This window comes from Tursiops truncatus, chromosome 2 (genome assembly GCF_011762595.2).
Source record: "Tursiops truncatus isolate mTurTru1 chromosome 2, mTurTru1.mat.Y, whole genome shotgun sequence".
Classification (NCBI taxonomy): Eukaryota; Metazoa; Chordata; class Mammalia; order Artiodactyla; family Delphinidae; genus Tursiops; species Tursiops truncatus.
The window spans coordinates 120032178-120051278 of NC_047035.1; the positions used below are offsets into that span (position 1 = coordinate 120032178).

General features: G+C 44.7%; 1 protein-coding gene across 1 annotated transcript in view; it reads left to right on the forward strand.

Moving 5' to 3' along the window:
• CHRNA7 (cholinergic receptor nicotinic alpha 7 subunit) overlaps positions 1 to 13936 on the forward strand; it is a 121679-nt gene extending 107743 nt beyond the window's left edge. Inside the window, exons 6-10 of the mRNA XM_019951252.2 lie at positions 1026 to 1193; positions 2162 to 2356; positions 3968 to 4054; positions 7566 to 7675; positions 13321 to 13936. Of these exons, the coding sequence (XP_019806811.1) occupies positions 1026 to 1193; positions 2162 to 2356; positions 3968 to 4054; positions 7566 to 7675; positions 13321 to 13839 (1079 nt within the window). The 3' untranslated portion in view covers positions 13840 to 13936. The remainder of the gene's footprint in view (positions 1 to 1025; positions 1194 to 2161; positions 2357 to 3967; positions 4055 to 7565; positions 7676 to 13320) is intronic.
• Positions 13937 to 19101: the final 5165 nt, after the last annotated feature.

Here is a 19101-nt window from a genome sequence, read left to right on the forward strand (position 1 = left end):
AAGCTTTTCACTCCATGAAGAGTAGGCTTTGTGTGTTACGAATAGTGTATGGGATGGAGACCAAGGGATTGCTGTGCATTTATTTTTATTTTTAATATTTTTTCCAGCATTATTGAGGTGTAGTTGACAAATGAAATTGTAATATATATATACACATACACATATATATGTATAATATATGTATGTATATACGTGATATATATGCATATGCATGTGTATACACACACACACACACACACACACACACACATGCATATGCATATATATTGTGAAATCATTTATTTCCACAATCAGGTTAATTAACACACCCATCACCTCACATAGTAAATTTCAAATATAAAATATTATTAACTGTAGTCACGATGCTGTACGTTAGATCCTCAAAATGAATCCACCTTATAACTGAAAGTTTGTTCCCTTTTTGATCAACCTCTCTCCCATATCCCCCACCCTCCAGCCCTTGGCAACCGCCATTCTACTCTGTTTCTATGAGTTAAACTTTTTTTAAAAAAATTCTTCATGTAAGTGATATTATACAGGATCTGTCTTTCTGTGTGTGGCTTATTTCACTTAGCATAAAGCCCTCCAGTTTCATCCATGTTGTTGCAAATGGCAGGATTTTCATCTTTTTAAAGGCTGAATAATATTCCATATAATCCACATAAATTTGATTTTATGTATACACACACACACACACACACACACACACACACACATATATAATATTTTATCTGTTTATCCATCAACAGAAACTTAGGTTGTTTCCATGTCTTGGCTATTGTGAGTAATGCTGCAGTGGGGTACAAATATCTTTGTGAGATACTGATTTTGTTTCCTTTCCATGTATACCCAGGAGTGGGATCGCTGGATCATTTTTAGTTCTTTTTGTAATTTTTTGAGGAGCCCCCGTACTGTTCCCATAGTGGCTGCACCAATTTACATTCCTACCAACTGTGTGAGACTGCTGTGTGTTTAAAGCAGGTCTCAGCCAGCTTTCATCTTGGTTTGTCTCATTGCCCATGTAGGCATCTTCAAGAGCTCCTGCTACATTGATGTGCGATGGTTCCCCTTTGATGTGCAGCAGTGCAAACTGAAGTTTGGGTCCTGGTCTTATGGAGGGTGGTCCTTGGATCTGCAGATGCAGGAGGCAGACATCAGCGGCTATATCCCAAATGGAGAATGGGACCTTGTGGGTAAGCCCAGCAAAGACGTGATACTGGCAACATAGAAGGAAGCTGCTTTATTACTGTGCTGGCTTAAAAAGTTTGGGATTTTCCACTCTGCTTTTCAGCATGAGCAGTTATTGAACCCTGCAGCATTCTCCATGATTTACTGAGAGCTCTAGGATGAGAAACAAAAAACAATGAGAAAATTCAGTGCTTTCCATAAGGAACTTGCAGTTATGGTAAGGTCAGTGCTAGTATGGGCATCTCTACATTATTCAAATCTGCTTCATCCCTAAAATCAGGTGGAACAGCAAATTGCAGTTGATGGGAACCTATATTTGATGATTTTAAATAGAAAACAATAATTACATTTATAATGGTGTCGAGTTTACAGTGTATTATTTATAGTCATGGTGTCTTAGTCCGTTCAGGCTGCTATAACAGAATGCCATAGACTGGGTAGCTTATAAACAACAGACAGTTATTTCTCATAGTTTGGAGGCTGGGAGTCCAAGATCAAGGTGCTGGCAGACTCAGCGTCTGGTGAGGACCTGCTTCCTGGTTCACAGACAGCTGTCTTCAGGCCGTGTCCTCACATGGCAGCAGGAATAGGGGAGCTCTCTGGGGTCCCTTTTATAAGGGCACTAATTCCATTCCCAAGGGCTCCCCCTCATGACCTAATCACCTCCCAAAGGCCTCACCTCCAAAGAACCATCACTGTGGAGGTTAGGATTTCAACATATGAACCTTGCAGGGGACACATTCAGTCTAGAGCACATGTAATTTGAATACATAAAAAACCTGCCAATTTGTTCAAATATCACTAAGATACCCTTAAATAAATCTATAATAAACCTAAAGCATTTTTTCAGACAACAATTAGCCAGTGTTTTGCACTTAACAAATTCCATGGCTCTGTGTGTGTGTTATAACCCCTTAAAATAAACTGCATCCTTTTATTCAACGGTGGTTCCTTTCTTCCCCTGGAACCGAAGGGATCCCTGGCAAGCGGAGTGAGAAGTTCTATGAGTGCTGCAAAGAGCCGTACCCGGATGTGACCTTCACTGTCACCATCCGCCGCAGGACCCTCTACTATGGCCTCAACCTTCTCATTCCCTGTGTGCTCATCTCTGCCCTGGCCCTCCTCGTGTTCTTGCTCCCTGCAGACTCTGGGGAGAAAATCTCCCTGGGTGAGTACCGGGTCTGAGCTGGGATGGGAGGGCCCTGCCTTGAGGGTGGCAGTCTGGGCTCTAGGTGCAGAGATGTCCAGGGCCCACTCCATGCATCCCAGCCCAGGGTGGCTCCCTGACACCACAGCCCACTGTGCAGGATGGCCAGGCCCTCTTGAGATTCCACAGGCTCCTCTGATCCTGAAGAGAGGATGGGGATGCCCAGGGAAGAACCAATTCTTCCCTGAGGGGCCTGTACCTTCTCCGCTTCTGCCACCCCACCCCACCCCTTGGTGGCAACCAGCTGGAATTCATTGTGGACAGGACACAGTTTAGTTTAATATAGTATCAGCTTGCATCTATATATGGCCACACACAGTGTAATTCCTGATTATTCTCCAATAGGAAGATAAGAAAACTATGATTTAGATTGGTGAAATGAGCTCCTCAGCATCTCAGAGAGTTACTGAAGATCCTATTTGGTACACATAGAAATCATTCTCAAACCTAGAACTTCTGACTGTGAGTGTCAACTGAAAAAAAAATGTTCAACCGAAAAGTTAAGAATTATGTTTTATTTGGTGGACTTTCTGAGGACTTCAAGCCTGAGACATAGCATCTCAGATAGTTCTAGGGACGGCTCTGAAGAGGGAAGGGAGGAGCCAGGGTATATGGGAGTTTCTGCCACAAAGACCAGGTAGTCAAAACATCAAAAGATTACTGTTGATTAAAGAAAACCAAAGGGCTTCCCTGGTGGCGCAGTGATTGAGAGTCTGCCTGCCGATGCAGGGGACGTGGGTTCGTGCCCTGGTCTGGGAGGATCCCACGTGCCATGGAGCGGCTGGGCCAGTGGGCCACGGCTGCTGAGCCTGCACGTCTGGAGCCTGTGCTCCGGGATGGGAGAGGCCACAGCAGTGAGAGGTCCATGTACCGCAAAAAAAAAAAAAAAAAAAAAAAAAAAAACCAAACACCTCAAGTTAATGAATTTAGTGCTTTTCTGTGTATGGGAAGATGCAAGAGTCTGGGCTCACTGAAATCACTCCTTTGATATGCACCTCAGCTCTCTGGGGCCAGTATCCTGTGTTTTCTCATCCTGAGTCCCCTCAGGGTGCCCCACTGGGGAGGCTGTAATGTGATGGCTTGATGGCTGCAACATCCTTTGTTTACTGATATGGCAGGTGATATTTTTCATTCATACAAGAGCCTCAGGCACATTAAATGACCTATCCAAGGTCACACAGCTAGTAAGTAGAAAAGTCAAGAACAAAAGCCAGGTCTTCAAACTGTATGTTTTCTTTTTCCTGCTACATGAAACTACCTCTCGATACTAATGTAATAAAGAAAATGAGAGATACATGTGCTGAGGTCAATGATTTATTTTGAGTTGTTTTTCTAAAGTTCTGGCTCCTAAGTTTGTTTTCCCAGGGACTCCTCTGGGACTCCAGTAAATGGCACAGACTGTCCCCAGAAAGATGCCCATTCCCATCAATATAGAAAACCGTGCATTTGGTTTCAGGAATGTCATGGCCACCACCATCCCTCCCTCCACACCTCCTTTGACTCTTGGGCTGGATGGAGTTCAGGCCTTACCATCTGTTCTGTCTCAGGGACCACTGTATGTCTCTGTTCCAGGGATCACAGTTTTACTCTCTCTTACCGTCTTCATGCTGCTGGTGGCTGAGATCATGCCTGCGACCTCTGACTCAGTGCCCTTGATAGGTAAGCAAGCATCCAGCTCCTCTAAAGACATGGGCTGAGAGAGTGCCTGGGATTTTGCAGCACAGGCAGGGAGCAGAAACGTGTCCCGCAGGAGACTGGAGAGCTGCATGGCCCCCCTTTTCTGCTGTGAGGAGATGACTTGCTGTAACTACTCAGAGTTGACCCATGGCCTCTGCTTACCTGGCACATAGAAGGGGAGGGGGAGTCTGGCTTCGTGGTTTGGCCTTGAGATGCAGAAATGCCCCCTTTTCTCCGAGCACAATGCCCCCCTCACACTTGTTATGGAGCCAGAGATTTTTACCATTAAAGATGCATTATTTTAGCTTGAGTCACTGTTTTTCCACAAATTATTTGTTACACGTTAACTCTCAGCCATTGTTTCTTGAGATAACGCGATGTCTCTGTAGAAAGTTAATGATTGTGAGGGAAGGTGAACAGGACAAATATGTTTTGGCCACATGTTGGGCTGCAACTCGCAGGCCTGCAAGCCCTATACTTGCCCAGAATCAAGACTGAAGAAAGAGTCCAGAGACAGGACATCAGTTGTTTGGTAGATGGGAGATCTTACGCATCTGAAGCAAAAGGGTCCTGGAGTGACACCCCACCAGTTATCTAGGGGAATTGAAGTCAGATTGGCCCATCGGTTACCAGGGAAACCAGCAGAGGGGCACAGCCCTCTTAGCCCCTTGGGCTAAGTACCTTCAAGGGGCGGAGTTCTTCCCTTTGTTAAACTATCAAAGGGGAGCCATTCTGAACTAAAGATTAAACAATCACTAGCTTCGGGGCAGCGGGACAAGGATGTAGGTATTTACTCTTTAGGCTCTGCAATTAGCAGGGAAAGTCAGTCATGTGAGTAGGGTGTAGGTGAAGCAGGGACTGGTCCAGCAGGGGATGCACAAACCACACACAAAGGCAGGTGTAAGGATGACCTTCTGCCCAAGGAAGGATGACAGAGACAGGAGGCAGCATCACCTGTTGCTGTGAACCTCCCTGGACTGGACTGGAATTAGCAGGAGTGTGCCGAGGGGTGCTCAGTGGCCCAGAGGTTAGGACCCAGTACCCTGGCCACTGCAGCCAGGGTTCTATTCCTGGTCAGGGAACCAGACCTCCAAGCCAGTTGTGAGGTCAGGAAGCAAACATTCTGCCAATAGATATTAGTTTTAATGAGAGTCCCCACTCCCATTTGGCGGTGGAGGTCAGAAACAGGAAAGCAGTATACGGGTGGCAATCCTGTGTGGTTAACCAGGGGTAAGTAGGAGTGGGGTGCCTTACACGATATCGCCAGGCTTCACGAATTAAGAAGCCAAGGCCCTTCTTATTGGAGGTTTCTGGATGTGTAATATTTTGACCAGACAGACTGTTGGTATAAAAAGCCTCTGAGGGTGTCGTATTTCTCTCCGTACCATCCTGGAAGCAAGGAACCTTCTTTCAACCTGACATTCTGACCCCATCCTTTCTACCTTCTAGCACAATGCTTTCAATAGAGACCTGCAGCAGAAACCACCCTTAAAGGGGCAGTCGGCAGACCCTGTTGTGTCTGATGAACCCACAGGCTTGGTTGGTGCATAGCCCACATCTAGAAGGATGGGATGCTGTTGGCCTTTGACCTCTGTTGTTGAGATTTCAGCTGTGGGATCCAGTCCGCCTGGATCCCTCCATAGGTCATTGTATTAGTCTGCTAAGGCTACCACAATAAAATTCCACAGACTGGGTGCCTTACACAGGAAAAATTTATGTGCTCACAGTTTTGGAGGCTGGAACCTCCAACCGGCAGGGTTGGTTTCTCCTGAGGTCTCTTTCTTTCTCTTGCAGATGGGCACCCTCTGCTGTGTCCCCACATGGTCTTTCCTTTGTATCTTCACATCCCTGTGCCTCCTTGTGTGTCCAAATTTCCCCTTCTTATAATAAGGACACCAGTCAGATTGGACCAGGTGCCACACTAACAATCTCATTTTAACTTAATTCCCTCTTTAAATGCCCTCTCTTCAAACACAGTCACATTCTAAGGTACTTGGGGTTTACAGCTTCAACATATAAATTTTAGGGGGACAGAGTATGCAGCCCATAACAGTCACAGTTTGGTTCCCCCTCCCTTCCCTCCCCAGAGGTCCCTGATGCTGATGATAAGTCTGGTAGCTCCTTGTAGGTTCCTCTTGGTCTCCCTGGGAGAGCAATGAGTTCCTGCCTGCCTGGAGGGCAGGAGGTGTTTTTAACCAAGTGTGTGGCTGCACACTTAGCCTCGTACCAGGATGCTTTCTTTAAGGGCCCAGCCCCTTGGTGGTTGGCCACACTGAGGCTTTGTTTGTTTGTTTGCATTTATGTTAGGATAATTTATTCTGTGGCTTAGAGAGGCATTGTGTGTATATATATTTTGTTTTGTTATTTTTTAATACTCTTTTTATACTTGAATCCATCTTTGCTTCTAATCCCTTTTTATTTTATTTATTTATTTTATTGATTTACAATGTTGTGTTGGTTTCAGGTGTACAGCCTGATTCTTTTCCCTTATAGGTTTTTACAAATAACCTACAATTATTACAAAATATTGAGTATTGTTCCCTGTATAATACAGTAGGTCCTTGTTAGTTATCTATTTTATATATAGTCGTGTGTATGTTAATCCCAACCTCCTAATTTATGCCTCCCCCACACTGAAGGTTTACTAATCAGAGTTGGAAATTAAGGAATGCCCACCCATGCCAGCTTTCTCCTATACCCTTGGCCCATAAAATTGCTAATCCTTGTGCAAACCCTGCAGAGAAGGCATTTCCATCCCTGTTATACTGGTGAAGAAGCTGAGGCCCAGAGAGGCTGAGTGGTCTGTCCAGGCTCACAGACTGCCGCCAGTGGACTGGGGGGGAAACTCCATGCTGCTTCTCACCTGGTCCAAGGTGGAGAAATGCATCCTTGCCCATCAGAGCTGAAGCTGATGTTCTCAGCCTGAAAAGACACTGCAGCTGACCTCTTCTTCCGGCTGCACAGCTGGCACTCCCCACCCCTGTGGCTCTCAGTAAGTAGATGGGGGCAGACTCTATCATTAGTAGAGTCATTTTCCAGGTCTGATAAGTCAGCCAGTGGCACCCGGGTCTGCCCTTGCTAGATCCCCGAAGCCTGTCCGTGGCCTGCCGTCATCACAGTGGTGATCACACCCTCTGTGCCAGGTGGTTTCAGTTCTGACAATGGTGCTTTCTCATCGGACAACCTTATCACCATCCTGTGAGGTGCAGTTAGCTTTCACTGAAGGATGAGGCAGGCAGGGTTCCCAGCAGTGCAGTCAGCTGGTGAGGCCGCTCAGCAGGGTGGGAGGAGGAGGTCTGTGCGCTCTGGATTGGCATCTGCCCACCAGGAATGTGCGTGGTGGGCTACAGGCCTGGAGGAGGTCCTGCTCTGCTCTTGGGCATTGCTCCCCAGCCCCTGGTGGTCAAGACACAGTCTGGGTCCCCTGCACTGTGCCATGGTGACACGCTGTGACCTAGGCCCCAGGTCTCCCCTGCATCTGCTCTCTCTGCAGCCCAGTACTTTGCTAGCACCATGATCATCGTGGGCCTCTCCGTGGTCGTCACAGTGATCGTGCTACAGTACCACCACCATGACCCCGACGGTGGCAAGATGCCCAAGTGGGTGAGTTCCTCCCCAGCTCCTCCACCAGAGGGGGGGGTCAGGGCCCCTCCCCAGAGGAGGCTCCGAGGATGACTTATCTATTTTAAAAATCCCACAAACAGCTAGCATTCCTAAACAAAAAGCTGCAATTTCTTACCTGTCTGCATATCTCTGCTTCCAGGGCAGAATGGTGAATGCTCTTAGGGTCCCATGGGGCTGTCCTTACAATCTGATATCCCAGAGCAGGGCTCAGGTCGAACACTCTGCACCTTTCACTGGACAGTGTTTCTAAACCTCCTTTTTGCACGTACACTGTTAGAAGCAACACACAAGATGAGCACACAGCTGCTGGTTGGATCTTCAAAACAGAACGGGGAGGGAAAAGAGTAAGAAATAGAGTGAACAGTGTACAAATATATACAATCAGTTGTCAATGAAAATAATCAATAAACTATCAATAAGAAGAATAGAAAAGAGTTTTATTTGAGTCAAACTGAGGACTAGCCTGGAAGCCGGCTTCCCAGATTAATCTGAGAAGCTGCTCTGGAGAAGCAGGGTTTTCAGCACAGTTTTATATCCTGTCAGAACAAAGAACATGAAATGAGTCGGGGTTACATTTCTTCAAGGTAAACAAAACAAAACAAAACAAAAACACAGATTAGCACATACATGGCAAGTCGGCATGGCCTTGGCGCCTGAGAAGGGAGTCTTATCATTGGAGGACCAGCATTGGTGTTCCAGGAAGAGAGGCATTTAATCTTTATTTTTATTATGGACATTCTTTACTTCTGGTCAATGTGCCCTTTTCTCTAATAATTAAAGCAGATGTCTGTTTGATAGGCCACAAACAGGCTCTTTTAGTTAGCATCAAATTCAAGTTAACTCATGTATAAGCCAGAATGACTTCCCTATATCTCAGTATGTGTAACTTTCTTTTATCACAATACACATAGGAAAGTGATTTAGCCAAAAGCCTATAAAATAAAGGTGTAAGTAGTTAACAGTGGGGAAGGAGGATGCGATAAAAGGAAATGGATGGATGGGACTTCCCTGGTGGTCCAATGGATAAGACTCTGTGCTCCCAGTGCAGGGGCCCGGGTTTGATCCCTGGTCAGGGAACTAGATCCCACATGCCGCAACTAAGAGTTCGCATGCCACACTCAAGATCCTGCACACGGCAAAGAATATCCTGAGTTCTGCAACTATGACCTGGCGCAGCTAAATAAATAAATAAATATTAAAAAATAAAAAGGAAATGGATGGTAAATAAATGTTTGTCATCTGAGCCCAGGTCAGGCCACGTGGTCCCAGTGCCTCCCAGCACTGATGTGTTGTGACGTGTGCTGATGCTTCCCCAGCCATGGGCCGTGCTCCATTGGAGTCCAATGTCCAAAGCTCTACACCACCCTCGCCGGGCTCTTGGGAAACTTTGCCTGGGGGACAAGCAGGGCCTGGACTTTCCCCGCCTCACTTGGTGTGACCAAACCCCCGGCAGGGCAGAGCTGCCCCCCCACCCCTCACCCCACTTCTTACTTGGGCCCCACAAACCCTCCAGTCTTCCCATTGAGAGAGCATGGCTTAGGGACAGTTGGGAGCTAAAGAAGCCCTCTCATGCCAAAACAAGCCTGTCTTTGCAGACTCATAAATCTTGCCTCCAAGTTCCGAGTCAATTTAGGACTCACCAGTGCACTAAATGTAACTGCAAGATGTAAGATGCATTCCCTTAATATCCAGGAGCAGGGAGTTTCTGGCCCTTCTAAAAATATCCATTGTGCAATAATTTACAGTTACCCAAAAATTAACTTAGGCAAGACCACTTTTTTTTTAAGAAATTGGCTTTACAGAGTGACTGCCCTTGAATTCTTTTCCACAGCAAATCCTTACACTTAATAATTCTCTTGTGTTAGCATACAGTGTTGGTCTTTCTCTTTCTGATTTACTTCACTCTGTATATATGGAATTTAAGAAAAAAAAATGTCATGAAGAACCTAGGGGTAAGACAGGAATAAAGACACAGACCTACTAGAGAATGGACTTGAGGATATGGGGAGGGGGAAGGGTAAGCTGTGACAAAGCGAGAGAGAGGCATGGACTTATATACACTACCAAGCGTAAAGTGGATAGGTAGTTGGGAAGCAGCCGCGTAGCACAGGGAGATCAGCTAGGTGGTTTGTGACCACCTAGAGGGGTGGGATAGGGAGGGTGGGAGGGAGACGCAAGAGGGAAGAGATATGGGAACATATGTATATGTATAACTGATTCACTTTGTTATAAAGCAGAAACTAACACACCATTGTAAAGCAATTATACTCCAATAAAGATGTAAAAAAATAATAGTAATAATAATTCTCTCGTGGCATCAGCAGTGGGCTCCCCAAAATGGTGCCACCTCCCACATGGGTCACATCACCACAGTCTGTGGGCTTGTTTTGAGAAGTCCCTCCCCCCTCAAAAAAAGAAGCTGAGACACATTTGCACACATTCACCTACATTCTCATCTGACTTCTTTATAACTCTGATACACTTTCTTGTCTATCCACCCATTTGTTTGAAATAACATTTACATGTTTCAGAAGTCAAAATCAAAGAATTATACATGGGCTTCCCTGGTGGTGCAGTGGTTGAGAGTCCGCCTGCCGATGTAGGGGACACGGGTTCGTGCCCCGGTCCTGGAGGATCCCACATGCTGCGGAGCGGCTAGGCCCGTGAGCCATGGCCGCTGAGCCTGCGTGTCCGGAGCCTGTGCTCCGCAACAGGAGAGGCCACAAGAGTGAGAGGCCCGCGTACCGCAAAAAAAAAAAAAAAGAATTATACATAAGGAACTCCTGCTCCCATTCCTGCCCCTCCCCCTACTTCCACCACCAATTGATAACCATTTCAATTAATTTCTTTTGCCTTCCAGTGTTTATGCAGATGCCAAAATATAAACACATATTCTTATTTCTTCTGTTTTGACTGATGTAAAGACAAGGGGATTAAGGCAGTAAGATACAAAACCATTTTTAATGACCTGGTAGCACTTTACTGTTCCAGAAAAATCTGAATTAAGAGCATATGCTGATTATTCACCTTTCAGTGCAAGAGCATGTTAAAGCCAATGGTGCAAAGCAGATATGAAACTTGTATTTCTCTTTCAGCTTATATAACACACTGCATTTCTTTTTCTTTCCAAGTGTATATGAAACATAAGCAGCCTCCGAGGGGCTTTCATTGTGATCTGTTGCCAAGAAGAAGACCCTGCCGGTGCGGTGGCATTATGTGACATTCACACAGCCAGAAACCAAACCATAACCTAACAGCAGAGGTCACAAGCACAGTCTGAGACATGCCAAGAGGATAATCTCATCTTCTGAGATGCTTTAGCCTTGAAAGCTAATGATTTAGGCCATGAAATTCAAAATAGATTTAGCTTGAGCTATGCCCCAGGGGATGTGCAGACCCCTGCTTGGCAGGCACAGCCCTAGAGCTGAGGCTCAGCTCTCCCTTCCAGACTGCCTCTGGGTTTGGACACACTCACTGCCCCATGTGCTCCCTTGAGCTCTGGCCCCAACTTTCTGGTGCCTTCTGAGTGGGGGTTTGGCTAAAGTCACAGGGGGCTTGCAGAGAACCTAGCTGACCCTTTTATAGATGAGGCTGTGGAAGTCTGAACACATTAGGTGACTCAAACTCACTGTGTGACCTTGACCCAATTTATTTGCCTCTTTGAGCCTCAGATTCTTTTTTTTTAATTTATTTTATTCAAGTATAGTTGATTTACAATGTTGTGTTAGTTTCTAGTGTACAGCAAAGTGATTCAGTTATACATATATATTCTTTTTCAGATTCTTTTCCATTATGGTTTATTACAGGATATTCAATACAGTTCCTTGTGCTATACAGTAGGACCTTGTTGTTTAACCATTCTATGTATAATGATTTGCATCTGCTCACCCCAAACTCCCCACCGCCTCCCCCTGAGCCTCAGCTTCTTTATCTGTAAAATGGGGGAATTATACTCACTTCACTGAACCCTGAGATGCCCAGGTGAGATGGCTTGTCTTGAGCCTCGTGTCCACGTGGGGCTGTGTGTTTCTGCTCCTTACTGATCCTGGAAAACAGGGTCTGCAGGCTGGCTCTCCCAGGCTCTGGAAGTATGTCCATAGGGTGTGGGCAGGATAAAAATTGCCGCCTATAATGGACAGAGGGTGATCTTTACAGCTGCTGCAAAACTGCTCTTACGCCTTCTTGTTCTTTTCATTGCTGTCTCCAGACCAGATAACTGCAGTTGTCTTTGATAAGTGTCATAAAAATGGTTACCAAAAGAAGAGTGGCAGACACGAATTTCACAACTTGCTGCCTGCACTTACAGATGGGAAGCATACCTGCTACACTGCTGATGGAATTTGCCTACAATCATAAACCAAAATTCAAATCAGTATCTGGATCATTTCAGGGAAAGGACTCACTTTTCTTGCACTTGTCTAAATAGGCTTGCAAGAATTTTTTAAAAGCTAGATTGAGGTTTCACAAGGCTCCCTTCTTTCTATTAGAAGGGAGAAACAAATCTCTCCAGCATCTTCTATGCATGCAGGTAATGTATGTTTATAAAACACTTTAGGCCAGAGGTCGGCAAACTATGGCCCTGGTGGCCAAATCCAACCTGCCAACTGCTTTTGCAAATAAAATTTTATTAGGAAAAAAAGCCTCTTTGCTCTTTTGCATGTATGGCTGATTTTGCACTATATCAGCAAAGCTAAAATATTTACTGTCTGGCCCTTTAAAGAAAGTCTGCCAACCCCAGCTTCAGACTTTTCACAGCATTTTGTCTCATATCATCTCCTTCAGTCTTCACTGCAGCCTAATGAGTTAGGTTAGAGGTTCCTAAACTCCCATGGTTCACAGCACCTTTCATGTCTCAGGGTTTTGGTGGGTTTTTTTTTCCCCACAGAGCACCTAGGACAAGAGGAATACCTAACGGTTCTATTATTTAAACAGGTCAAAACAACTTACTAAGTACTTATACCCCGACAGCTTAGCACCTGTTGGCACAGCAAACTTCTCTCATCTTGGGAGCTGCTACCCTCCTTGTCTGTTCCACGATGACTTTCTTGGCACTTGCCTTTTATCAGGACAAGTTCCAAAATCTACTTTGCAAGGATAGGACATCATGTAAGGAATGCAGTGATCTAATGTGACAGTCTGAACTGCTTCAGGCTAGGGGTGTCTGACACATGCCACAGGGTTGCCCTTGAAACTTTAACATCTCCAGGGGTGCCCTTGTGAGTTTGTCACCGCACACTGGCGTACCTCACAGGGAGTTAGAGTTGGTGGTCCCTAGTTCCAGATGAGGAAGGACCGGAGAGGGTGACTTGCTCTGTTCCCCAGCTCAGGGCTCTCTTTAGAAGACAGCCCTCTCCTCCCACACAGGCTGTCCTCCTTGAGATGGCAGTGTGCGTATAGTTCCTTCCCAGGGTGATTTTCTGTATTGCTTTGTCATTGTCTCACATTCGATTCAACCATTGTACCGCGTTGGCACTGCTTGCCTGTGTAAACTCGCCTGGGAAGGCCTGGGGACCTGTCACCCCTAGGGTCCACCCCCACGAAGTCTAGCTGGTATCACAGCATCCCCTTGGATGGATCAGCCGTGCGCCCTTCCCGGCCACCCTAACGGTGTGCTGTCTCTGCAGACGAGAGTCATCCTCCTGAACTGGTGTGCCTGGTTCCTGCGCATGAAGAGACCGGGGGAGGACAAGGTGCGGCCGGCCTGCCAGCACAAGCAGCGCCGCTGCAGCCTGGCCAGCGTGGAGATGAGCGCCATGGCGGGGCCGCCGGCTACCAACGGCAACCTGCTGTACATCGGCTTCCGTGGCCTGGACAGCGTGCACTGCGCGCCCACCCCTGACTCAGGGGTCGTGTGCGGCCGCGTGGCCTGCTCGCCCACGCACGACGAGCACCTGCTGCACTGCGGCCAGCCCTCGGAGGGGGACCCGGACCTGGCCAAGATTCTGGAGGAGGTACGCTACATCGCCCACCGCTTCCGCTGCCAGGACGAGAGCGAGGCCGTGTGCAGCGAGTGGAAGTTCGCGGCCTGTGTGGTGGACCGCCTGTGCCTCATGGCCTTCTCGGTCTTCACCATCCTCTGCACCATCGGCATCCTGATGTCGGCGCCCAACTTCGTCGAGGCTGTGTCCAAAGACTTCGCTTGACTCCGTCCTGGCTCCCAGCATGTAGGAAACGCAGAGATGGGCGATGACGTTGGCTTAGGGAGAACTTTGGGGTGCTGATTCCACAGCACCATTAAACCCGAGGACGCAGATGTACCCTATCGCTGTCATGTCGGTTTCAGTTTACTTGTTACTTTCAGTAATAGGATCTCAGCACGTTTCTGTTTAACCCTCTTTGATGGGCCACTCGATATCCTCCGAGCATCCTTACAGTCAGCAGGACCCTGGAGAGGTCGTTTTGCCCATTCTCCACTGCCTGGTGTGCCCTTCAAAGAGGTTCGGGTAGCTCAGGGCTGACTGCCAGGTGAGGCCTGGGTAGCTGGTCTGCATGCCTGCATGTCACTTACTGTGAGGGCTTACATGAAAATTCATATCTGCTTTGCCTGTGTACAAATCTAGATTGAAGCTAATCATCATAATAATCCACACTCAGTAAATCCATCAGATAATTGGCTGATGAAACAAAACTAAACTAAAACTTAAAACCCAACTGCTTGGTTTTTCTTCAATTCAGACTTTAATTTTCTCTACCAAAGACAGTTGGTAGAGAGAAACAGTTTTATGCTGTGTCTACATTTAAAAAAAGAGACAGTAATAGTTCGTCTTGTAAATTACACTTTTTGCCAGCCTACCCTGTGAGGGGAACCAGGAGGGACACAGGTGTGTGTTGATTCTGAACCAGGGCCAGACCCAGTCAAGTTAAGGGGATTTCTGTAGATCCCAGGCACTCCCAAGCTTTCTGTGCTGCCCCCAGACACTGGCAGGTTGAGTCGGTCTGTTCTAGTTGACAAAGCCCAAAGGACAAGTAGAATTCTATTAGAATTACCACCCAATGTAATAGTAGCTGAAGCTGATTTAAACCATCTATGTGTTTGTTTGTTTTTTTAATGTAAGTAATAGCTGAAGCTAAATTAAACCATATGTGTTTTTTTTTTTTAAATAATGCATTAGACACTTCACATGTATTGGAGTTGATTAGCCTTACAAATTTGTGGATCCATACAGATGCACAACATGAAGTCACCAAAGTATTCTATGCCTTTTCTCCATGTGTCAGGGCCAAGGGGCAGGGGTTTGGGCCTCTTCTGGCTCCCTCTGTGGCAGGAACTGGGGAGGGGGTGGCATGGCTGATGGCTTTCCTGAATGGCAGGCCAGTGGTGGTTAGCAGGAGGGGCTTACAGACTAACAGTGGCTGCACACCCAGTAATTCCAGTTTCTGGTTTGGGGGGATCTGCTTTCCCACAGTTCACACACACAGCTTCAGCCCAGAGAGCTGGCTGAATGGGTGGATTCACTGGAGATGTGTGCTTTGAAAGCTTGGGAAATTTTTATTTTAAATCCAGGTGGTGATGCAGTTCTCCACTGAGATTGTCTAGCTGACAATCATCCCTTTGCTTCTCCCATCCTTACTGTTTAATGTGATCAGAGGAAGACATAAGACACTCTCTCCTGTTCTGTTGTTTCATCTAGTAACTCTCAAAGCTCAAAACTGCAGAAGGTGTCTGAGCTCCTGGGGATCTTTAATTTGCTTCTAACCCCTGAAATGGATACATGATGAGGGAAGATCTGATTTTCAGAGCAAAAGAAATGGCATGCACTTCTTCAGCCATTTATTTCGCTCATTTCTGGGTGGATCTGTGTGCACTGAAGAAGATGGAGGCTTGTGTATGGTGTGTGTGTATGTGTGAGAACACGTGTGTGTGAGCACCTTCAGAAAAGGCCCCTGGTTTACAGCAAGAAGGCTGATAAATAAGGGCATTCCAGCAACATACCATTTGGAGCAGGGTCGTCCTCAGAGTACACTCATTCTATGTGAAGTGGACAAAAAATGCACAATCATTTTTTTTTTTTTTTTTGTCTATTAAAGTGTCTTTAGAAACAACTAGAAGTGTTTTGGTATATAAAGAGAGTGCTTCATTTCTCATTGCTATTCGAAGTTGATCCCTACTACATTTTCCTTTAATAAAAAACCTTTTTGGTTTTGTATTTTATACAGAAAAACGTAAAAGGGCAAACAAAAGGGGTTTGTATTTTGACTGCCCAAATAACTACTCTGCGATTTAAAAAGTAGTAATAAGGAAAAGATGCACACATAGGAAGACAAGTGTGAAAGGCTGAAAATAAGCCCCCACCCACCCCAGCCCCTGCCGTCTCTCCTCACAGGGGACCATCAGTGAGCTTCTGGGGAGGGATGGGCATTTCCAGAAAAAAAGGAAGGGAGAGAGGCTGAGCAGGGACGAAGAGGATGTGGAGAGACACCTTCCTTTTTTGTCTGTTTCTAGCGCCCTGCACTTTGCTTTTTTCACTTGGTGTTAAGAGATCTTTCCATAACAACATATAAAGATCTACCTCATTCTTAATAGCTGCTTAGTGTTCCATTGTCCCCGTGCACTATAATTTCTTTGATTAGTCTTTTATTAGTGAACCTATAGAGTATTTCCTGCCTTTATTTTTATACACAGATCTAAAATTAGCATCCTTGTACTTATATCATGGCATACTTTTGTGACTGTATCTTGATATCAATTCCAACTTGAAAATGGAGTTGCTGGATTTAAGGTTATGTGCATTTAACACTTTTGTCAATATTGCCGGATTATTCTTCAAAAATTGACCCGTGGCTACACTTAAGAGTATAATGAAAAGGTCGATTTCTCAGTTTTCTGGAACAACTTTTTTTTTCCAGTCTGGTGAAAAATGATATTACAGTATCATTCTGATTTAGTTCACTTTATTAGGAGTGAAGTTGAACATCTTTTCAAATGTTTCCTGGTAATTTTTTGGTAAATTTATGTCCTTTACACAATTTTGGCTTTTTCTTAATTAATTTGGCTGTGTATTTTGAAACCTTTCTGTCTTATGTCTTGAAATATTTTTGTCTTTTGACGTTCTCTATTGATTTGCTTATTAATGGTCATATATATATGTATATATATATATATATATAAAGTTTAAAGTTTTATGTTGTCAACTTACCCATATTTTCCTTGTTAGATGCCAGAATTTGTTTCCAGTTCTAAAAGACCTTTCTCATTCTGAGATTATAAATAAATTTACTCATATTTTCTTCTAAATTCTTATGGTTTCATCTGTTTATCTTTACATCTTCTAACTCCCAGGAATTCATTTATTGCAGGAAATGGAGGTAAAGATGTGTTTTTATTCCCTCGAAATGGTTGGTCAGTTGTGCCAGCAAAATACATGACAGTGCATTCTGGTATGTAATTGTTTTTTTCCCCATTTGTTCAAAATGACACCTTATTTGTAAACTAAATTCCTCCAAGTGTTTGGATCTACTTCTGTTTTATTGATTTGTCTCCCTATGAATTCCTTGAATTTCTGAGGCTTCATTCCAATTAATATAAAATATTCATATTATTTCATAATTCATAAAATTACATATTAATGTAAACATTTCAATCAAGGCTCTTCTCTACACTCTCTCCCTCTCTTCCTCTCTCTCTTTTTTTCTGTAACTCTTTCTTTCTCATAAACACACACACAACTTTTTAAAGAATTGGGATCACAATGAATTTCTAGATTGTCCTCCTATCGAAGAATACTGCAATCCAGGCTTGTATTCAAATCTAATTTTATATCACTTGTAGAGTTTTATGGTTTCAGATAGGTCCTACGAATTTGTTATTGTCTATTTCTAGATGTCATTTGGCTGCCATTTTTAATGCAATGAGTTTTTGCATTTTGTATTCTCACTGAATATATAGGAAAGTAGTCGATTTTGCAGTGTTATAATCAAACACCCTAACTATGATTTCTTACTGTTTCTAAGATTTTCTTTTGCCTCCCCCTTTCCACTAATTTCCCTTATTTCTTTCTCTTAGCCAACTGCATTTGAGAACAGTGTTAAATAATAGTGACTCAGGTGGCATACCTGTCTTGTTCCTGACATCAATGGGATGGTTTAATGTCTCACTGTTTAACTTGTATGAAGACATGTATTTTCCTTGTCATAATAAAAAGTATCTGTGTATTCTCAAACTATTAAGGCTTTCTGGGGAAATGTAGATGTTAGTTTTTTGTCACAGCCTTCTCAGTATCCATGGAGATAATCAGAAGGGTTTCCGCTTTGCTCTAGTAGTATGTTGTATATTAATAGATTGCTTCAGACCAAACTACTATTATGTTCCTGAGATGATCTCTACTTATGATTTTTGCTATCAATTTCATATATGAGATGAATCATTCTGCAGCTTGCTTTGTGTGCAAAACCAAAAGAAACCAAAGAACGCTCTATATTCTGCAACCATTTACTTGGTTTTAGAATCATCTTCTACTTAAGTATCAAATGTCTCACCAGGGCTGGGGGCTGTCTGGGAATACACTGGGGTGCTTCTGAATTTCTCCCACTGGGCACGGTAGGTCCTAGGGCACTTCTGGAGTCAATTTTAGTTACATATTTTTTAAGAAAATTAATTTTAATCCAATTTTCAGTATATTTATGTAGTTTTGCAATATGGGAACTTAGGATTTTAAAATTTCCTCTATATTCATAATTATGTCTCCGTTTTTCATTTCTAATTGTGTGCATTTCTCCATTTGTCTCTATTGATTTGACTCACCAAGGATTTTATTTTTCTATATTTTCAGACACTGAAACCTTAGACTTATTCATCAGTTCGGGGACATGGCTGCAGACCCTGTTGCCCCTGGGCTGATGCAACCCTTCCTGGGATAGCAGGCAAGCAGTACAGGGGGAGCCACAGCAGGGCTCCGGCACCAGGACTGCAGCTTCCCTTGGCAATGAGAGCCAGAGGGTCAAACCAGGCCAGGCAGTGGGGATGTGTCCGACGAGGCTGGTCATGTCACCCCTGTGATCACAGTTAGTTGGAGAACAGACCCACCGAAGCTTTAACCAGAAGCTGTCTTGAGGCTCTGGACTCCCGGAAGCAATCCTTTCTCACATAATAATTTCTGTTCCCTGGTTACTTTGTTCTTTCTGGCCCAAACCTTCCTTTCCAGCCCAATCCTTCTTAGACCTGACCTTACTGCTCCTGGCTTCTTTTCAAATTATCACTTACTTCATTTGCATGTGGGTTTGTCTTTTTAATATCAGAGCTTATCATGCGATGGGGACTGTCTGCAGTTTCAGGCTTTCTGAACCCGTGTGGTCAAATCTTGCTGAGTCCGCAGTACACCCCACTTGGGGAATCACAGGAATGCAAAACATTCTAGCATTCTGCCCTGTTCTTTGCCCTTTCTAGTCTGTCTCTCCAATGTCTCATT